Below are 18020 nucleotides of genomic sequence, written 5' to 3'. Positions count from 1 at the left end.
TACTTCATATACTGTGTAGTAGTAGACTTCTGATGCAGTTCTCGAGTCTCGACGCAATTTTTTAGTATGGATCATGAAGAAACTACCTTTTATTTTTGAGGGTTATTTGTTGATTGTCCCCACCTTAAGTCAGTAACACGCTGGTGCATTTCATATGGTGGTCAAAATCTTCTTGAATTAAATTCCATTGTAGTTTTTTTTTTTTTATTTGCTGAGCTCTGAAGGTGCTCCTTATCCTAAGCATGAGTAGAGAGTCTAAGTTAAAGTTTTTCAGCCTGCCAATATCTAATATGCCAATCAACCATTGTAGCTAGAAGTTTAGAACCGCGGAATTAGGGCACTTTATTTATTTTCCTTGTCTTATTGTTTTGGTATTTTGTTTTCTCTTTTCTCTCCCCCCTCCTACCATCTTTTTTTCCATGGTTTTTCCACTGTTTTAATTCAAATTGAGAGTTTTAGTCCAATTGTTTTTCCGACAGATAGGGCATAGTTACAGCTGAATAACTCTGGATGTTATTCAGTCATTTTAATTTGCTAGAAGACTTCTCTTTTTTAAAACAATATGGATAAGGTGTTGGTATGTCAGTTCGTATGTGTCTTTTTGTAGATGGTGTCTTCAATTAATATTATATCTACTTAACAACCAAAAAATATATATATCTCTCAGTTCGTTTACGGAAATGGTAGAGTTGTAGTGTCTGCTATATCTTGGAGAGAGTTTAAAATGACTTGGATAAATGAAATAATGACATAAACTCTTAGTTAAACTTACTAGTAGGGTTACTGTATGAGTGTATGACTAACTTCTTGAGGACGGTCCTTTTATTGTGCATACTAGCTTTTTATTCATGTCATGAAAAAAGATCATCTGGAAAATGACTGATTTTATTCTCTTATTTGTATCATGACCAGGTTGATTGAAGACGGAAAGTTGATGGATGCGCTTGCTCTTTCTGATCGTTTTTTACGTGATGGTGCATCAGACCATTTGCTTCGACTGCTCATTGAACAAGAAGAAAACCACAAGAATTCTGGATCTTCTTTCAGGATGCAGAGTGATAGCTCGAAATATTGCCTTAGATTGAAAGATAAACAACTTGCAGCATGGCTGGCCCTCAGGTATGCAATGACATACATTGCTAACCTGATAAAGTATGTATGCAAATATTTCTTCAAGATGTAACGTTCCCTTGTTCACGTGGTTTGAGTATGTTACTATAATCAAACAATTGAAAATGATAAACGTATAACTCAGGAATTCGGGAGAGAGATAAATGGTTAGAAGGTGTGGAAAATAAGCCTACCAAGGGGAAGCCCACTCCTATATCTCTTTTTTTCTCCGGGGGAAGAGGCACAATATCTTTTACTTCAATCCAATACTATATGGAGTTGTATAAGACATGCTCATTGTAAAGTTTAATGAAATTATACTGCAACTTTACCGAAGAAGGTTCCCACAAATTCTTTCATTAACAGTCTCTCAACGAACCATCATATCACATTATCACCCGTCTTTTTCCATTGAATAATGGTGAGAACCTGGAGCCTCTACCTTTAGTGTGCACTCGGCACGCCCATGGTGTTTATGATATTGTGATGCCTGTAAACCAAGGCATAATCTCAAGCAAATTTGTTCTCTTGAGAATTAGAACCTTATAACCATGAGTCATTAGTTCATGTTCATCCAGATGGGTTTGATCAACGCCTTTTGTGGCTTTTCTTTTCGAGACTTTCAAGTTGCTATTTCTGTGAGTGGCCATGATGTGCATGCCATATGTTTTCTACCTTATCCTCAGCTCCCTTGCTTGTCCTGTTGCACATTTTTTTTTTACAGTGCGCCAGATTGTGACTATAATTCAACAATTAACTTTCAAAGGAGCCAATCTCAACCATGAGAACTTAATTGAAGAATTAGAGAGAATTTAAGAGAGAGAATAGAAAGATATGAAATTTTTCCGATTTAGTGAATCGTTTGTTACATCTTTGCTAGCATTTATACATCTTATGCAACACTAGTAACTAACTTGCCAGCTCATAATAACTGACTTGCTAAGTAACTGTAAACCGACTAACAAACTTTAGCACTTATTACAAGTAATCGTTATAACAAACTCGCCACCCTACAACAGAGTGGTCAATTTTGAAGCAGATATCCCGAGATCAGGTTTGTCAATTTGCGATGACCAATTCGGAGACCATATGTTGAGATTGTATCGATTTTATAGTTGTTCTATTTGCTTAACTGCTAAACGTAGTCTAGAAGTCCTAGCCTCCTAGATTCTAGAAATATGTTTCAGTTGCTCCTGTAGTTCTATATGCGTTAGCCGTGTTCAGGTTTCATTATTCTGTCGGTTGTTTTCATGTAGGTGTCTGCATAAATGGGAACTCGATGATGCTTTTGATGTACTCACTATGTGCAGCTGCCATTTGTCTGACGATGATCCTCTCAAGACCGAGGTTTGTCTTTTTTTATTTATTGATTGATATAAATGCAATTGCACTTCCGACAAGTTCAGTAATAATATCTCAATTAAATGGCTGATTTTCATCCCCTGAATATGATTTTAACTTTACCTTTTATTTATTTTGGTTAAAAGGTCCTCCAACAAAAACAAGCACTGCAAAAGTACAAGCATATATTATCTGCAGATGATCAATATAACAGTTGGCAGGAGGTATACACAGTTTTTTTTTTTAAGGAAAAGGTAGACGCTTCCGAAAGTTTTTTAGCTACTAAATACTTTTCCTTTTTCTTTTCTGCATCAAGGTTGAAACAGCATGTAAGGAAGACCCTGAGGGTCTGGCACTAAAATTAGCTGAAAAGGGAGCTGTTTCTGCTGCTTTGGAGGTAGCTGAATGTGCCGGATTGTCCATTGATCTGCGGAGAGAATTGAAAGGGCGCCAACTTGTAAAACTTCTTACAGCTGATCCATTAAGTGGAGGGGGCCCAGCTGAAGCTTCACGGTTTCTTTCGTCTTTACGTGACTCAGATGACGCACTACCTGTTGCAATGGGGGCTATGCAACTTTTACCAAACCTGAGATCAAAGCAGCTTCTTGTATGTGTATTTGATTCCTAGTGTTTCTCTGTTATTAGTTTAACATTTCCTGCCGTCAATTGTATCATGTTAGTGTTATTTCTCCTTTTTTTCAGGTTCATTTCTTCCTGAAAAGAAAAGATGGTAATCTATCTGATGCTGAGGTAGATAGGCTGAATTCATGGGCCTTGGGTCTTCGTGTGCTTTCTGCTTTACCATTGCCTTGGCAGCAAAGGTGTTCATCTCTCCATGAACATCCCCAATTGATTCTTGAGGTGCTGTTAATGAGAAAGCAACTACAGTCTGTTTCTCTGGTATGTCTTCCCTTGCTTAAAGAATGCATATTTTGAACTAAAGCCGGTGTCTATCCTCGTTTTGGTTCCCTGTAGCTTGTGTGACCTATTACTGGACTTCAGGCTGGCTTTATTTCAGCAACAAAAGACACGGTTTCATGGTTTCGGATTCAGTGGGCCCATCCTTAACCAAGCTGTGTATTTTAAAATGGTGTTCGTTAGCGAACAAGGTTAATTAAAGGGATTTATATTGTATTCAATACTGATTTGCGAATTCAAACCTGTTTCCGCAATCGAATCGAACACAAAACTATGCAACTCTGACCAAATAGTAAGGCAATCTAATCTAATACTCCCTCGCGTTCAATGGAAAAGCACCATTTCAATTCGGACCAAATAGTAAGGCAAGTGGATGAATTAGAGATAGTTTACTAAAATACCCCTCTTACCCACCCCATCAAACTAAAGTTCTACGTGAATCACACGCACACAGCCCCATTTTATCACCCACAGTGACCCACCCAACAACACACCTTCCCACCACTCGTCCCTACCACAGCCCACCCCACGGTCGGCGTCGTCTCCCTCTTTCCTCACCATAGAACCCTACGATTTTTCTCTCACACCACGATCCTCCACTCCACTGCCACCCTTAAAACCACCAACAACAATAACAACCAAACGGAAAATGCCTCGCCCTCTTGAAAACGCTACCAAACTACGAAAATCCCACCACCAACCACGACATAACTCACGCCATAGATTTAGATCTTGGTCGTTGAAGGCCATGGAGCTGTAGATAAAGAAAAAGTTTGTCGGGGTTGGGGCCACTTTTGGGTGGTCGAAAATGGAATGTTGACGGTGGTGAAGTTGTTCAACTGTGGCAGGTCTGGAAGTGGTGGTGCTGGTGTAAGGCGTTTTCTGCCATAGGGGAAATGATTTGGGTGATGATGGACATTTTCCGGCAAGGGTGGGTGGTAATCGGTATGCATGGTGGTCGGCCTAGTGATAGTTATGGTGTTTGCGGGATTGATATGGCGGAGCTGGGGTTTGAGACTTTGAGGTTAGCTCTATGATGAGGAAAATATTAGAATGGTTGGATGCGTAAGTAATAAGGGGAGGGTATTTGTGTCTTTTGCTTGGTTGAAATTTGCCTTTTAAGGAAATGGTGCATTTCAATGAATGGGATGAGGATGGAAAGTAGTGCTTTTCTAGAGAATGGGTGGGAGTGCTATATATATAAAACGGAAACCAAGGACTTCTTGAATGACAAATATATAAAATTTTAGGGTAATTTGATAACTTATACCTTGTATATCTTCATTTTTCAAAATTTATACCTAAGATAACTTTCTTTCGAAACCTATCGCAAAAATCCCATTTTATTCCAAACTTAATACCAAATCTCGAAAAAAAACATAAATTGACCACTTTACCCCCACTTACCAAACCATCCACCACATTAATTTATTAAAACCCAAAATCCACCACACTATCACTAAGAACCACGTCCTTCCCCACCGACATCATCACGAGTGTCGCCGCCGTCGGCGACTTGGTATCCCATCGGCGCCTATCACCTCTTTTACTCAATTTCACCGCCATCTCACCCACCAAAACAAACACAGAAATCAACCACCCAAACTCGACCGCCAGCCAACCAATTTGTACCATCACTACACCATCGGCAGATGAAAGCAGCCATTGTTCAACCATAACCAAGGCTCGAATAACTCGCTCTCCTCGACCTTGCTCAATTCACCCATCGAGTAACCCCGAAAAAGACGCCCAATGACGCATGATCTCTTTCAGGCTTGCACCATCAGCTTCATTATGTCGCTCGTCGGATCAAACCACCATACCTTGACATTCATTTGCGAGTTAAGCCACCAAAATTAGTGCAGCGGGGGAATGGTTTTACTAAGGTGGTGGTGGTTTTTGTGGGTGGTGAATGGGATTCGACGGGAGGAGGGCTGCATAGGGATGGATCGTCGTCGGGATGCTACGCTCGGTGCGACGCTAGCGCAGCAGCGCAAAGATGGAGGAGGCGGTGATTTATAGTGATGAGGCGTTTGTGTGTGGTAATGGGTTAGTGAGGAGGGGGAAAGGGGTAATTTTTAATTAGTAAGGGTAAAATTGTCAATTCATTGTCTTTTTTGAGATTTGGTATTAAGTTGGAAACAAATATGGTTTTTGGTACAAGTACAACAACATCAGAGCCTTAATCCCAAAATGATTTGGGGTCGGCTGACATGAATCATCCTTTCGAACCGTCCATGGGTGCACGCACGCCTCAAAATGCGAATAAAAAAGGGAAGATAAAAAACAAAAGGGAGAACGAAAATGTAATGGAAAGTCAAGGTGAACTTAGGGGTTTTAAAATCGGATTCCGTCTTTCTTTTATAAAAACTTAAAATTTAAATCGAGAGAAAAGATTAAAATGATTTTTAAAAACCGAAATAGAGTTAAGGATCCGGGATGAACCAGATAAAATCTATAAGAAAGTGGTTGTTGAAAAAGTGTGTAATAAAGGGGAGAAAAATAAATAAATTAATTTCTTTAGATTAAATAAATAAATAAAAGCACTAAATCTGTCAAAAAAACATCAAATACTAAAAATCCACATGTATCCTTTCCCTCCATTGTGCCCTCTCCGTCACCATACTCTCCTCAAGCCCGTAACTCTCATATCATGCTCTATCACTCTCAACCATGTCTGTCTCGGTCTTCCTCTGCCTCTAGGGACCTTTTTTCTGTTTCTCCAAGTCTCCGACCTCCTAATCAAAAGGCGTCCATAGGTCTCTTCTCACATGGCCAAACCATCTTAGTCGGTTTTCCATCATCTTGTCCTCTATTGGCGCCACTTTAACCTTTTCCCTAATCACCTCATTCCTTAACCGATTTTTCCTTGTATGTCCGCACATCCACCTCAACATGCGCATCTCCGCCACACTCATCTTTTGAATGTGACAATGTTTCACGGCCCAACACTCGGAACCGTAAAGTAAGGCAGGCCTAATTGCCGTGCGATAAAATTTTCCCTTTAATCTTTGGGGCATATCTTTATCGCATAGAAACCCTGAAGCACTCTTCCATTTCAACCATCCCGCTTTAATTCTGTGAGTCACATCTCCGTCTAACTCCCCATCTTTTTGAATAATAGATCCTAGATATCCGAAGAAATCCGAACCCTCAACAACATTCCCATCGAAAATAATACTCCCCGCTCTCGTCGATCTCAACCCCGCCACCTTAGTGAATCGACACCTCAAATACTCGTCTTACTCCCGCTCGGCTGAACCCACGAGTCTCTAAAGTCCGCCTCCACAATTCCAACTTTCTCTCCACCCCTTCTTTTGTCTCATCAATCAACACAATATCGTCAAGAACATCATACACCAAGGGATGTCGTCACAATATCCCTTGTCAACTCATCCATAACTATAGCAAAGAGAAAGGGACTAAGTGCGGAACCTTGATGCACCCGATGGTAATAGGAAATTCTTCCGTTCTCCCAACATTAGTGCGAACACTTGCACTAGCCCCCCCATACATGTCCTTTATGAGGTCAATATATTTTCGCGACACACCCTTTCTCGCCAAAGCCCACCAAAGTACTTCTCTTGGTACCCTATCATATGCCTTTTCCAAGTCAATAAAAACCATATGCAAATCCTTCTTCTTGTCCTGATGGTATTCCATCAATTGTCTCATGATAAAAATCGCATCCATAGTCGATCTCCCAGGCATAAATCCAAATTGGTTTTCCGAGATGTCTACATATCTCCTAAGCCTTTGCTCGATTACCCGCTCCCATAACTTCATTGTATGACTCATAAGTTTAATTCCCCGATAATTGGAACACTCTTGGACATCACCTTTGTTCTTGTACAAAGGAACAAGAGTGCTTTTCCTCCAAGCCGATGGCATCTTGTTGCTCCTCCAAATCTTGTTGAAGAGCATGGTTACCCATTCAATCCCTCTCTCCCCGAAGCACCTCCAAACTTCTATGGGTATACCATCCGGTCCCTCCGCTTTCTTTGACCCCATCTTCCTTAACGCCTTTCTAACTTCACTCTTTTGTATTCTACGCACAAATTCCAGGTTAACCATGCTTGGTGTTACCTCTACATCCCCAAAACCTTGTTCCCGATGTCCATTGAATAAATTATCAAAGTAAGAACTCCATCTAGCCTTTATCTCGTTATCCCGAACGTAACCTTGTCGTCCATATCTTTCACACACCTAACTCTCCCAATATCTCTCGACTTTCGGTCTCTTATGCGAGCCAGTTTATAGATATCCTTCTCTCCTTCTCTCGTGTCCAACCTGGCATACACTTCTTGGTTAACTTTTGCCCTCGCATCCCGTACGGCCTTTTTAGCGGCTCGTCTAGCTTCCTTGTACTTTTCAAAGTTCTCATCACTCATGCATTTCCCCAAAACCTTATAGCATTCACGTTTAGTCTTTATCGCTTGTCTCACCACATCGTTCCACCAAGATGTGTCCTTACTTGATGGTCTATTCCTTTAGATTCCCCTAATACCTCCTCGCCAACTCCTTTACAACATGCTCCAATTTATCCCACGTTGCATCAATATCTTTCTCCTCACAATCCGACCAAATATCGCTACTTCCAACCTTATCCAAAAACGCTTGTTGGTTTCCCCCTTGTAGCTTCCACCACTTGATCCGTGCCTCACCGATTATCTTTCTCTTCCTCAAGTCTCTCTTACCTCGAAAATCAAGAACCACTAGTCTATGTTGTGTTGCGGCACTTTCCCCGGTATGACCTTGCAATCGGTGTACTCTTTCCTCCACACATTCCTTACCAAAAGGAAGTCAATTTGACTAGCATTACCTCCACTTCTATAAGTCACCAAATGAGAATGTCTTTTCTCGAACCAAGTGTTCATTATACCCAAGTCATATGCCAAAGCAAAATCCAATATGTCACTTCCTGCTTCATTTCTCTCCCCGAACCCAAAACCCCCATGAATGTTCTCAAAGCCAACTCGACTAGTACCCACATGCCCATTGAGGTCACCACCAATGATCAATTTCTCTCCAATAGGGACACGTTCTACCACCTCTTCCAAATCTTCCCAGAAGGCTCGTCGAAAAGAAGCATCCAAACCTACTTGGGGTGCGTAAGCACTTATAACCGTCACCACCTCATCCCCGACTACAAGCTTAATACTCATAATCCTATCACTCTTTCTCGATACCTCTACCACATCATCAATGTAATCTTTATCAATGACAATACCCACTCCATTACGACTTTTGTCTTTACCCGTGTACCAAAGCTTATAACCCCAAGGCGCTATCACCCTTGCTTTATCTCCGATCCACTTTGTCTCTTGTAGACACAATATATGCACTCTCCTCCTTTTCATAACCTCCCCTACCTCGCCTAATCTCCCCGTCAAAGAGCCAACATTCCAAGTACCAAACCGTAACCTACTACCCTTCCTAAAGTCATGTCCCGATTTCTTTACCCGCTCTTGACCATGCTTCCTAGATCCAAACCTATTTGACACCACACCCATACTTCGAGGTGGCGCGCCGCTTTTGGGCGACGACCTAACAACCCTTGCATATTTTTCACTACACCCGGGTCTAGAAGATGTAGCGCACCCTTGCCTATTTGACACCACCCCGAGATGTAAAGATGGCGCGTCGCTTCGGGCGACGACCTAGCAACCCTCACATACTTATCACTACACCCGGGTCTAAGAAGTGCAGCGCGTCGCTTCACGAGGAGACGCCCAACGATGTTCAAATTCCGATTCATGTCCATAAAATGTGACGAAGTTTTTATCTTTGGTCGCCACGAGACCTACCGCAACCCTCCTCCTTTATCCGGGCTTGGGACCGGCAGCGAATGCCCGAAAACACTCACAGGCGGAGTTGGTTTTTGGTACAAGTATTGAAACAAATTTATCTTAGGTATAAAGTTTGAAAAATGAAGTTATACTAGGTATAAGTTATCAAATTACCCAAAATTTTACTATAATATATAGTTTTAGACGTATAAAAATTCATAACACACTATATAGTATTAGAAAAGTAATTAATTTAGAAAAGACAATCAAAATCTAAGGGTATTTGTCATAATTTGGAAAGTTGGAATAAGATGGAAAAAAATTATATGATTTTCCTTAATTTATAGCATAATTGTGATGTCAATATGATATATTTTATCTTGTGGGAGTAGTGAAAGTAACAATAATAGTAGCGGTAGTAAGGAAAGTATCAATAGTAACGGCCGAAATAGTGAAAGGAACAACAATGGGGTAGTGAAGGAACATTAGTTATAATAAGAATATTGAATGTATCTCATAGTTTGATTGAAATATTTTTTTTTAATTATAATTTTAGAAAATGTCATAATAATAGCAAATTTTGAGTTATTAAAGTAATTGTAGTAGCAAGGGAGTAATGAAAGTAATAGTAGAAACAACGGGTAGTGAAAATAACCGTAGTAACAACGAAAATAGTGAAAGCAATAGTACTATAGTAGTAATATGAATAGTAATGAATGGAAGAGTAGTAGCCACGGAAGCGGTGAATGTGTCATGATTTGGTTGATAAATTTTATGTTAACCATCATATTAAGAAATGCCATTAAAAAGTTTTATTATAAATGATAAATGTATGAATTATACAAGTCAATGCAATTATAGTTCAAACAAAATAAATTTTATGCTTAATTTAGGTAGCCCGGGCTAAGCCAGGGACCAACACTAGTCCTATCCTATTCTTCTGTTATATAGTGATGTTTTGTATAACAATTCTTCAGATTCTCAAAACGTTCCCTTCGTTAAAGAATGATGATATAATTCTCAAGTATGCCGCCAAGGCTATAGCGGTCTCTATCAGCTCTCCATGTAGGGAAACCCGTTCATCTGTATCGGTTACTAAGCTTAAGCAGAAAACAAGGCCTGGAACTCCAACAAAGTCGTTGTTGACCAATAGTTTTAGTAACTTGCAAAAGGAAGCTCGGAGGGCATTTTCTTGGGCCCCACGTACTGCTGGAGAGAAAGCTCCTCCAAAGGAACCGTACCGAAAGAGGAAAAGCTCTGGTTTGTCACCTGCTGAGAAAGTTGCTTGGGAAGCAATGACAGGAATTCAGGAGGATCGTGTTTCGTCATATTCTGTTGATGGACAAGATCGCCTGCCTTCTGCATCAATTACTGACGAATGGATGCTAACAGGTGACTTAAAGAAGGATGATGCTGTTCGTTCTTCTCATCGGTATGACAGTGCTCCAGATATCATATTGTTCAAGGTATAGCTACTCTCCATTTCATGCTATCACCTAAACTCTTAGCTTTCTCCCATTTTGTGTTTCGTTGGAAGCGTTTTTTCAACTTGTTTTAGGATTCTTCACAATTTTGTTAAGAACTCTACTACCAAAGTAATATTCAGGGCCTATCTTAGACAATTCCCTTACGATAATACATGGCGGTCTTGGATAAAATCACATATCTTACTCTATTAGTATGTGCTTGCAGACCTTAATCCAACTAATTAATAATTGGAATCATGTGATATTTGTAAATGGTGTATCTATTTGTGAAAAAAAGAGGTCATGAGTGAGGCTACGAGCATGGAAAATAACTCAAATGACAGATCACGAGAAGGGAAATTTTAACGCATTTAGTAGACATTTTTTGAAATTGAGGCCGCATTAGATGCAAACCATTGCATCACATCTGGACATCCTGGCAAAAAGAGTTAATAACCAATTGCATCAGATCTGGATATCCTGGCAAATTAAGGCCACATTAGATCGATATTGCATTTTATATTGTGGTGATGCTAGGAGGTTGGTTTTTTCTGGCAAAGGGATTTAACCCTCATAAGAGAGCTAATAACAAATTGGGCCCATCATAGATCATTTAGAAACTTATCAAATCATGCTAGGAAGGTTTAAGTAAAAGAAAATTTCTTATTTGATCAAGATGAATTCTCGTGCCATCTCTGGATTTTCTCATAAAAAATACTCTTTTTTGGGGTAGGCCAGGAGGGTCATTTACTTATTTTATTACGGGTAAATATAGACAGGGCTTTGTTCCATTCCCATCGAGTCGAGCACTTGTTAATCTTTGGTTTTGGATTATGATAGGATGACTGCTAAATCACAATAAAATTTACTGTCGTTTTTGCCTTCCCCTAGGCACTTCTTGCCCTGTGTTCGGAAGAATCCGTGTCTGCAAAAGGTGCTATAGATTTGTGTGTCAAGCAAATGAAAAGCATTTTGGGTTCTCAGCAGTTGCCAGAGAATGCATCTGTGGAGATTATCGGGCGAGGATACCATGCAACAGAAACATTTGTGGAGGTAATTATTAGCTGCCACAGAATGCCTGACCTCTGTTGAGATTATTATTTTATTTACTCTTGTCCAGTTGTGTTTATACTTTATTTTCATCATAATTATTCTTTTCATTGTTGTTGGGTGTTCATGGACAAGCCTTTAGATAAGATACAATTCTCTGTTCTATATTTGCAGGGACTACTATATGCAAGATCATTGATAAAAAAGCTGGGTGGTGGTGACTTGGTCAATGCTGAGAAACCTAAAGATGTTGATGAAGGATCTTCTGAAGCTGGAAGTTCCAGTGTTAGTAGTCACACTGGCGATGATATATCCGAGCTCTTGCTACAAGCTGATACCTGGCTTCGACGTGCAGAATTACTTCAGAGCCTTCTGGGATCAGGAATTGCTGCTTCTCTTGATGATATCGCTGATCAGGAGTCATCTGCACGTCTTCGTGACAGATTAATATGTGAAGAACGCTATAGCATGGCTGTCTACACCAGCAAAAAGTGCAAGGTATTTCTGTTTCACTGGCAATTTACCTACTTTGTATTGTGGTCTATAGGGTTGAGCACGGATTGGATTGTAGATATTAGATCTCAGAAATTTCAGATATGGATATCCGCTCAGAAGTAACGGATCGAAAATATCCATATCAGATACATATGTTTTGGTTATCTGGAAATATTCGGATTGGATATGAATTTTACCATATTTAGATGTGAAACATATCGGATATCGATTTTAACTTCCATTGCTGGAATTCAGTTGGGAAAACAAGGTTGTGGCATTTTCTTCTTTACTTACTTCAAAATTATATCATTTGCCTCCTTTCTCCAGAACATATGCTGTTGATGTTAACTTTCTATTATATGTTCTTAGATTTTGACTTGGTCTCTATTAATAGCCTCCCATCAATCATTAGCCTATCAATATAATTCAAAATCAGTGTGAAAGTTCAGAAAAACAATGGTAAAAAAATCCCAAGACAATAAGGAATTGCCTTATAATGTTTAGATATTGAGGCCCACGTGCGTCAACTGAATAAAATAATATTTCAGACAGGATTGGATGTCCGATCCAAACTTCATTTGGAACCGGGTATCCAAAACTCTATTGAATATTGGATCAAGACTTCAGATATTTTGATTAATTGCTCAACCCCTATGTTGCTTAAACCCGGATACGGGTGTGTTGGATCCGCATACGGGTCCTAGTGTCGGGATGACATGGGTATAGCCTGGAATTTGCCGTGTGGAAGCAGCACGGCTCAGTCTAGTGATTTGATCGTAATTATACTCTTGAATGGCCTTTGTCTAACAATGTGTTGGTCTAGTGGTTGAAGCTTGGACTTGTAACTTTGAAGTTACGAGTTCAAGCCTCTCTAGTGGATTTGGGAAGGGATCCCTTATCTTCCTCCATCTGTCTACTGTCTGGGCCATCTACACAATGAGCCTGAGCCTGGGTAGTACGCATCCAACTGGGGCCTGATTTTTACATATGAAGAACAGTGTAACATTGCCTCAATGAACCTGTTTGGTCGTCTTGATTTGTGCTTTGTCTTTTGGGGGTGGGCCTTTGGGATAATAGTTTATCATCAAGGGCAGCTGCTGTTAGTATGTTAACTGACTTGTCTTGTTCCAGATTGATGTTTTTCCAGTATGGATCGCATGGGGGCATGCATTGCTTCGTATGGAACATTATTCCCAAGCCCGGGTGAAATTTATGTATGTGATACTAGATTATATTCTTTTCTGGTAGTCTCTCTCTGTGAAACTCTGTTCTGAACCGCAGTTTTTATGATCACTCCTTTGGACTTGGTGATTACATTTTGCAATTTGAAGGTTTAATCAAGTCACTTCTGATGACGTGCAGACAAGCTCTCCAGTTACGCAAGAACGATTCCGACTTCCATGTTGCACCAGTCATATTAGATATCATTAGTACTATGGAAGGTGGACCAGCAGTAGATGTATCCACAGTTCGTTCCATGTAAGAAAAAAATTGAATGTATTTTGCAGAATTTTCTCTTTCCTTTCTTTTTATATAATTGAAGGGTAGTTTGTAGCTGCATGTTTTTATGGCTAATTGGACTATTAATTTGTAGCTAGTTTGCTTTATTCCATCATAATCTAGAACCGAAGAGTAATGAGTCTGTCTCCATGGGAATGGGAAGGGAAACGGAAAAATTGAGCAAAACCTTTTGAATGAGAGCTAAAGAAATATTTAAACAGAAGAAATATGTGAAGAAAAATCAAGAGAGGAGGAACTTAAACATAGTGAAAGAGAATAAAACAGAGATTTGACTGAAAGAAAATGGGATGTAAACAAAAGAAAGGTAAGAAAATTATATGAAATCTTGACATCCACATTGATGTTTCTTTCTACTCTGCATTCTCCAATGCTATATTTCCTTAAACCCCTGGTAAACCTGTATTCCATTCAGTTACTGTTATCCTTATTTTCTCTACCCCTATCCTTAATAGTCATCATTCCTCACTCTTTGAGCCTCCTAATTGATGGTTCATTTGGCTTCCATCGCACATAGTCAAGCAACCTTAGGCTAATCTTCTTTGAGCATATTATCAATGAAGGAACTCTTAATTTTCCGTGATCATTAATTCTCGAGGCAGGCGTCCACCGCAGCATGGATATATCTGCCACATTCATCTTCTTAATGTTGACTTCTCTAAGTTTTAAGGCTACCCATCTTATAAATGTGGTGCTGTTTGATATCCCATCACTCAGTGCCATATAACATTGTATGCCAAATTGTTGCACTCTTGTGTGTTTCCTTCAATGTATGGGGTATGTTGCGCGGATGGACACACCTTTGAATTCTCCACATAATTGTCTAAAAAGGTGTTGGGATTAACAATTTCAAAAATTGGAAATTTGATGGTTCACGTGTTTAGAATTGTTTACCTTGCTAGAATTGAAAAGTTATCAGTCACCTGTTTAGAAACTAATTGATTTAATATGTGTTATAGGTATGATCATCTGGCCAGAAGTGCGCCTACGATTCTCGATGATTCGCTTTCTGCAGATTCATATCTTAATGTTCTCCACATGCCATCAACATTTCCTCGTTCAGAGAGATCCAGAGGGTCTCAAGAGCCTGCAAATAGTGGCTCAACTAGCAGTATGGATTTTGATGAAGGACCATGTAGCAACCTGGATAATATCCGGTACCTTGAATGTGTCAACTACCTGCAGGATGTAAGTTCAAATGTTCCAAAACTGTAAAATATACTTCCTTCGTACATTTTACTTCCCAATTCCCATTTCATTTTGTGTGGTCCCAAAGATGGTGATTTGAGTCTTTGACAGTGTTTTTTTTTCCATTTTATATTTTTGGTGTGATAAATATTACTCCGTAAAAGCGTTTTGAACAATGTTTATAAATATATTATTGTCATGTATTAACTTTTTATAGTTTTCAATATATTTATGGTCAAAGTTTGGTAAGTTTGACCCCAAAGTGTGAAATGCCAAGAAAAAGAAAGGTCTGGAGGAATTAAAAGTTTGGAAAGAACATTTGGCCAGCAGTTGTTGTTTTATGCAGCGTTAGTGTTTAACAAGAAGGTATAAACCGTATAATAATCATATAGCTACCGGATTGTGTCAACAGCTTATATTGCTAGCAGTTTGTACTTAGTAGGTTGTGTTAACAAGTTTGATTAGCAACCCAAATTATGAATGGTGATTGGTGTGTATTAATTACATTTAGCAGGATGTTTGAAATGACTCATAAGGACATGCACATGTAATTTTAAGTTTTAAATGTTCTTTCTAGTTAAGGAAAATGGGGTTCATGGGCAGAAGTTGTCTCTCAACTCTGTTTTATCTGCACTTTGACTGTTCTCCAAACACCACATTGCAAATTACTGTATCTAGTTAATGCCGCATTTGATTTTCTTTTAATGAATATCCCAGCGTTTATATTTAAAGATATATTGGTCAAATTTGTATGTCCCAAATCTTAATATATATATTTACGTCAATGTTTAGCTGAAAGCTAAATATCCACTCCGTCTGATAAGATTGTCTGTTCATGGACCTTTATATGCCTTGACATCATTGTTATTATGACTGCATTTGGGTTTTTATGGTTGCTGGATCTCATTGCAAATCCCTCTGGTATTCAAGAAACGTGCGAACAATTTTGCACTGCTGAGCTATTTTTTTTTCTATTGCAGTATGCACGAGAACATCTGCTTGATTTTATGTTCAGGCATGGCCATTATAATGAGGCATGCTTCTTGTTCTTTCCGCCGAATGGTGTTCCTCCACCTCCTCAACCATCATCAGTTGGGGCAGTCACTTCAACTTCATCTCCACAAAGACCAGATTCACTAGTTACTGATTATGGGACCATTGACAACTTGTGTGAATTGTGTATAAGTTATGGTGCTATTTCAGTGTTGGAGGAAGTAATTTCTCAGAGAACATCAGATCCCACTTCGTTAGATTCTAATGTAAATCAGTATACAGAAGCGGCGCTGGCCAAAATTTGCAACTACTGCGAGAGTCATAAACATTTCAATTACCTGTACAAGTTTTTGGTAAATTGACTCCCAATTTTTTCTTTCACTAGAGTATTTCTTTGAGAGATTGTCTGCTAGTGTGCAATGCCATGACCTGTATTCTTCTGCAGTACATTATGCTGGTACAATAGTACCATTTAAAAAAAAAAATTAAAAAAATGAATATTATTTCCCATTTTTGTATGCATCTATTTCCTGAACATAATTGTCCCTTTGAATCTGCATAGTTTGCTCATTAATTGATATGATGCTTCTTATTTTGTCATCTTGCTGCAATTTGTAATAGAGGCATTGGAGTAATGTTGTTTATCTCCCCTGCAATATTAAGCCATTTTCTTTCCTCATTCTCTTGTTTTCTGTTGTTTTTGTATGTCCCTTTTGTTCTCAAATGCCTTGCTTGCATAACTCCTGGCAATCCTCTATTTTTCATATCCACAATGATTTCTTTTATTTCCATTCTTGATGTATGTTTGCCACTGCAGCTCAACTATTATTTGACCTCGATTGCTGCTGTTTGTTGCTCAGGTCATAAAAAGAGACCATGTTGCTTCTGGTCTGTGTTGTATACAGCTTTTTATTAATTCTCAATCACAAGAAGATGCAGTGAAGCATTTGGAAGATGCTAAGGTACACTAAATGCTTAATCATGGTATCCATTTATCAATGTGTTTAGGCTATTGAAGTGGACTGTATAGTTCTATCTTACTCTGCTGGGACAGAGTTCAATTCAAACTTTTCTGCTAGCTTTTGATGTCAGATCATGATGCCATTTACCAAATTATTTTGAAAATGATCATGGTATTATCACTTTCTATGGGTAGTAACCTGTTCCTTTCTTTTCTTGGCTTCTTATCTATCCCTTTCTACTGCTATTTGGCACCCCACTCGTGTCTGTTTCTTCGTCTTTTGAAAGGATCCAGACTAACACAGTCGCAAAAATTGATGTTATTTCTAGCAATACTTTGAACTGCTTGTATGGCAAAGTAGGGTTGATTGTAGCAAAAATGTCTGATTTAATTGGATTTATATTTTTCATTATGGACAGATGCATTTTGATGAAGGATTGTCAGCGCGTTACAGGGCTGGAGAGTCCATAAAACACATTGGCAAAGGCATTCGAGGTAAAAGTGCCTCAGAAAAACTCACTGAGGAAGGACTCGTTAAACTTGCTGCGCGTGCAGCTATTCAGGTAGTTAGTGATGACAACTTGACAAGCGACATTATAGCCTATTCCATGAAATTTTTACATTTAGGAGCAGAAATGCCTATTCCATGATAAAGTTTTTATCGTTTAGTAGGTTAAAGTGATGAAGCTAGAAGCTCCTTAGTGAGCGTACAAACTCTAAAGGAGTTGGCGTCACGCCACCAAGGATATTGTTCTAGCTCGAACAACTACTGATTTTCAACCCTACTGAATTTGGATAGACTTTGTTTTACCACCCAAATAATAGGATGTTAGCGCCCTTCATACCTCTAATCAAAAATTAAGCTGTACATGAGGTTCAACTCATATCATGTTTGACTCTGAAATCAGAAGGGTGTAGAGTTTGAAGTCCTTTATGTTTCTTAAGATTAATAGTTTGAGTACTAAATGCCTCGGATGCCTTTCCTTGCTTCAGGTTGATGTTGTAAAATGTCTTAACGACTTTGAAGGGCCGCAATGGAAACATTCTTTGTTTGGAAATCCAAACGATCCTGAAACATTCAGGTCCGTTGAATTTCTTTGTAGGGTATGGATGTAGAAAAACTAGATTAGAAGAAGCAAATGATTATCCAAATCTCTGGCTAATTTTTCCTTCTTCACCTTTGCAGAGCAC

The 18020-nt window shown here is 39.1% G+C and overlaps 1 protein-coding gene across 1 annotated transcript in view; it reads left to right on the top strand.

Moving 5' to 3' along the window:
* LOC141595969 (uncharacterized) overlaps positions 1-18020 on the top strand; it is a 40561-nt gene that overhangs the window by 19033 nt on the left and 3508 nt on the right. Inside the window, exons 17-31 of the mRNA XM_074415950.1 lie at positions 913-1119; positions 2367-2457; positions 2598-2675; positions 2768-3058; positions 3154-3351; positions 10136-10624; positions 11516-11677; positions 11849-12172; positions 13301-13383; positions 13532-13648; positions 14647-14875; positions 15856-16221; positions 16729-16830; positions 17249-17392; positions 17823-17911. Of these exons, the coding sequence (XP_074272051.1) occupies positions 913-1119; positions 2367-2457; positions 2598-2675; positions 2768-3058; positions 3154-3351; positions 10136-10624; positions 11516-11677; positions 11849-12172; positions 13301-13383; positions 13532-13648; positions 14647-14875; positions 15856-16221; positions 16729-16830; positions 17249-17392; positions 17823-17911 (2970 nt within the window). The remainder of the gene's footprint in view (positions 1-912; positions 1120-2366; positions 2458-2597; positions 2676-2767; positions 3059-3153; positions 3352-10135; positions 10625-11515; positions 11678-11848; positions 12173-13300; positions 13384-13531; positions 13649-14646; positions 14876-15855; positions 16222-16728; positions 16831-17248; positions 17393-17822; positions 17912-18020) is intronic.

The sequence above is a fragment of the Silene latifolia genome, chromosome 1, assembly GCF_048544455.1.
Source record: "Silene latifolia isolate original U9 population chromosome 1, ASM4854445v1, whole genome shotgun sequence".
NCBI classification, from domain to species: domain Eukaryota; kingdom Viridiplantae; phylum Streptophyta; class Magnoliopsida; order Caryophyllales; family Caryophyllaceae; genus Silene; species Silene latifolia.
This window is presented reverse-complemented; position numbering and strand designations above follow the sequence as displayed.